Here is a 1895-nt window from a genome sequence, read left to right as displayed (position 1 = left end):
AAGATGTCAGGCACACATGGCAATACACAGTTCTTCAATGTAGTAGTAGAAGTACAGCTCCTGGTTTATACAGTCACTGGGTGCCACTGGAAAAACAAACACTGAATTTAAATGTATAATCAAAGATTTTGGTGTGAACAAATTCTCAAAAATATAACAACTGTGCCAGCAGTAAAAAATGCATGGCACAGAACGAGCATAAATATGTAACATCATAACAGCTATGCAGGAGAATGACAATTTATTGCTACTGAAAACCATCTGTGATCATTTTCCTCAAGGCAGCCTTGAGCTCCTGGTTCCTCAGGCTGTAGATGAGGGGGTTCAGGGCTGGAGGCACCACCGAGTACAGAACTGACACTGCCAGATCCAGGGATGGGGAGGAGATGGAGGGAGGCTTCAGGTGAGCAAATATGCTAGTGCTGAGGAACAGGGAGACCACAGCCAGGTGAGGGAGGCAGGTGGAAAAGGCTTTGTGCCATCCCTGCTCAGAGGGGATCCTCAGCACAGCCCTGAAAATCTGCACATAGGAGTAAACCATGAACACAAAACAACCAAAGGCTAAAGAGGCAACAACTACAATAATTCCATGTTCCCTGAGTTTGGAGTGTGAGCAGGAGAGCTTGAGGATGTGTGGGATTTCACAGAAGAACTGGCCCAGGGCATTGCCATGGCACAGGGGCAGGGAAAATGTATTGGCTGTGTGCATGAGAGCATTGAGAAAGCCACTGGCCCAGGCAGCTGCTGCCATGTGGGCACAAGCTCTGCTGCCCAGGAGGGTCCTGTAGTGCAGGGGTTTGCAGATGGACACGTAGTGGTCGTAGCACATGACTGTGAGCAAGGAAAATTTTGCTGTGGGGAAGAAGAAAACTAGAAATAGCTGTGCAGCATATCCTTTGTAGGAGATGTTCCTGGTGTCCCAGAGGGAATTGTGCATGGCTTTGGGGACAGTGGTGCAGATGGAGCCCAGGTCAGTGAGGGCCAGGTTGAGCAGGAAGAAGAACATGGGCGTGTGCAGGTGGTGGCCGCAGGCTACGGCGCTGATGATGAGGCCGTTGCCCAGGAGGGCAGCCAGGGAGATGCCCAGCAAGAGGCAGAAGTGCAGGAGGTGCAGCTGCCACGTGTCTGCCAGTGCCAGCAGGAGGAAGTGGCTGATGGAGCTCCTGTTGGACATTTCTTCACTCTGGGCATTGTGAGCTGCTCACAGACAACACTGACAAATTGGACAAAGTACCTTGAGTTAATCCTATATTGTTTTCTTACACAATCACTCAAAATTGCTTCTCTTCCTTTCCCTTTCATTTCATTTCCTTTTTTTTTTTTTTTTTTTTTTTTTTTTTTTTTTTTTTTTTTTTTGAGTTTAGGTTTGGGCTCCTAAGTAACTGTGTCTTTTTTAGAGGGGACAGAAGTCCTGTTATTAGCATTGCTCTCAGCCTGAACACTGGGGACGCCAGAGGAAAACAGGGCTCCCACAGCAGCCAGACCTGCTGTTCCCACACAGGTGCCCTTTGCTCATTTCACCTCCCTCGAGTATAAGATGAACAAATTTAAAACTACACTTAAAAATAATGTGGCCTTTTTAAAGACTCCAGTTTCAAAATCAATCTCTCCAAACTCTTCGCTCTTTGCCTGTGCAGCTGGACATGGAGGGATGCCAAGCATTGGTCTGGCTCTCTGCTGCCTGGAGTTGTGCCTACTGGGAGCTGTTTCTCTCTATCCAAGCCTTGTTCCTGCCAGTGCTGCCAGAGCCCAGCCCAGCCCTGGGGGCTCAGCTCTGCCCTGCAGACCCCTCCCAGCACAGGGCACTGCCCAGGGGCATCTCCCTGGCAGTAGGGCCTTAAAGGCAGGGAAGGCAAACAGAGATGCTGCAAGCCAAGGTGCTGCTGCTGCTGTCT

The 1895-nt window shown here is 49.4% G+C and overlaps 1 protein-coding gene across 1 annotated transcript; it reads right to left on the bottom strand.

Annotated features, from left to right (window-relative positions):
* Positions 1-247: 247 nt before the first annotated feature.
* LOC132334537 (olfactory receptor 14C36-like) lies at positions 248-1174 on the bottom strand. Its single transcript, XM_059860644.1, has one exon. It carries the CDS (start codon positions 1172-1174, stop codon positions 248-250), a length of 927 nt encoding a protein of 308 aa, XP_059716627.1.
* Between the last annotated feature and the right edge of the window lie 721 nt (positions 1175-1895).

This window comes from Haemorhous mexicanus, chromosome 16 (genome assembly GCF_027477595.1).
Source record: "Haemorhous mexicanus isolate bHaeMex1 chromosome 16, bHaeMex1.pri, whole genome shotgun sequence".
NCBI classification, from domain to species: Eukaryota; Metazoa; Chordata; class Aves; order Passeriformes; family Fringillidae; genus Haemorhous; species Haemorhous mexicanus.
The sequence above is the reverse complement of the archived record's forward strand: the minus strand, read 5'-3'. Positions and strand labels throughout refer to the sequence as shown.

Bases quoted from the DNA above. Each gene is read 5' to 3' on its own strand.
- LOC132334537 (XM_059860644.1), bottom strand. From the start codon at position 1,174: ATGTCCAACAGGAGCTCCATCAGCCACTTCCTCCTGCTGGCACTGGCA.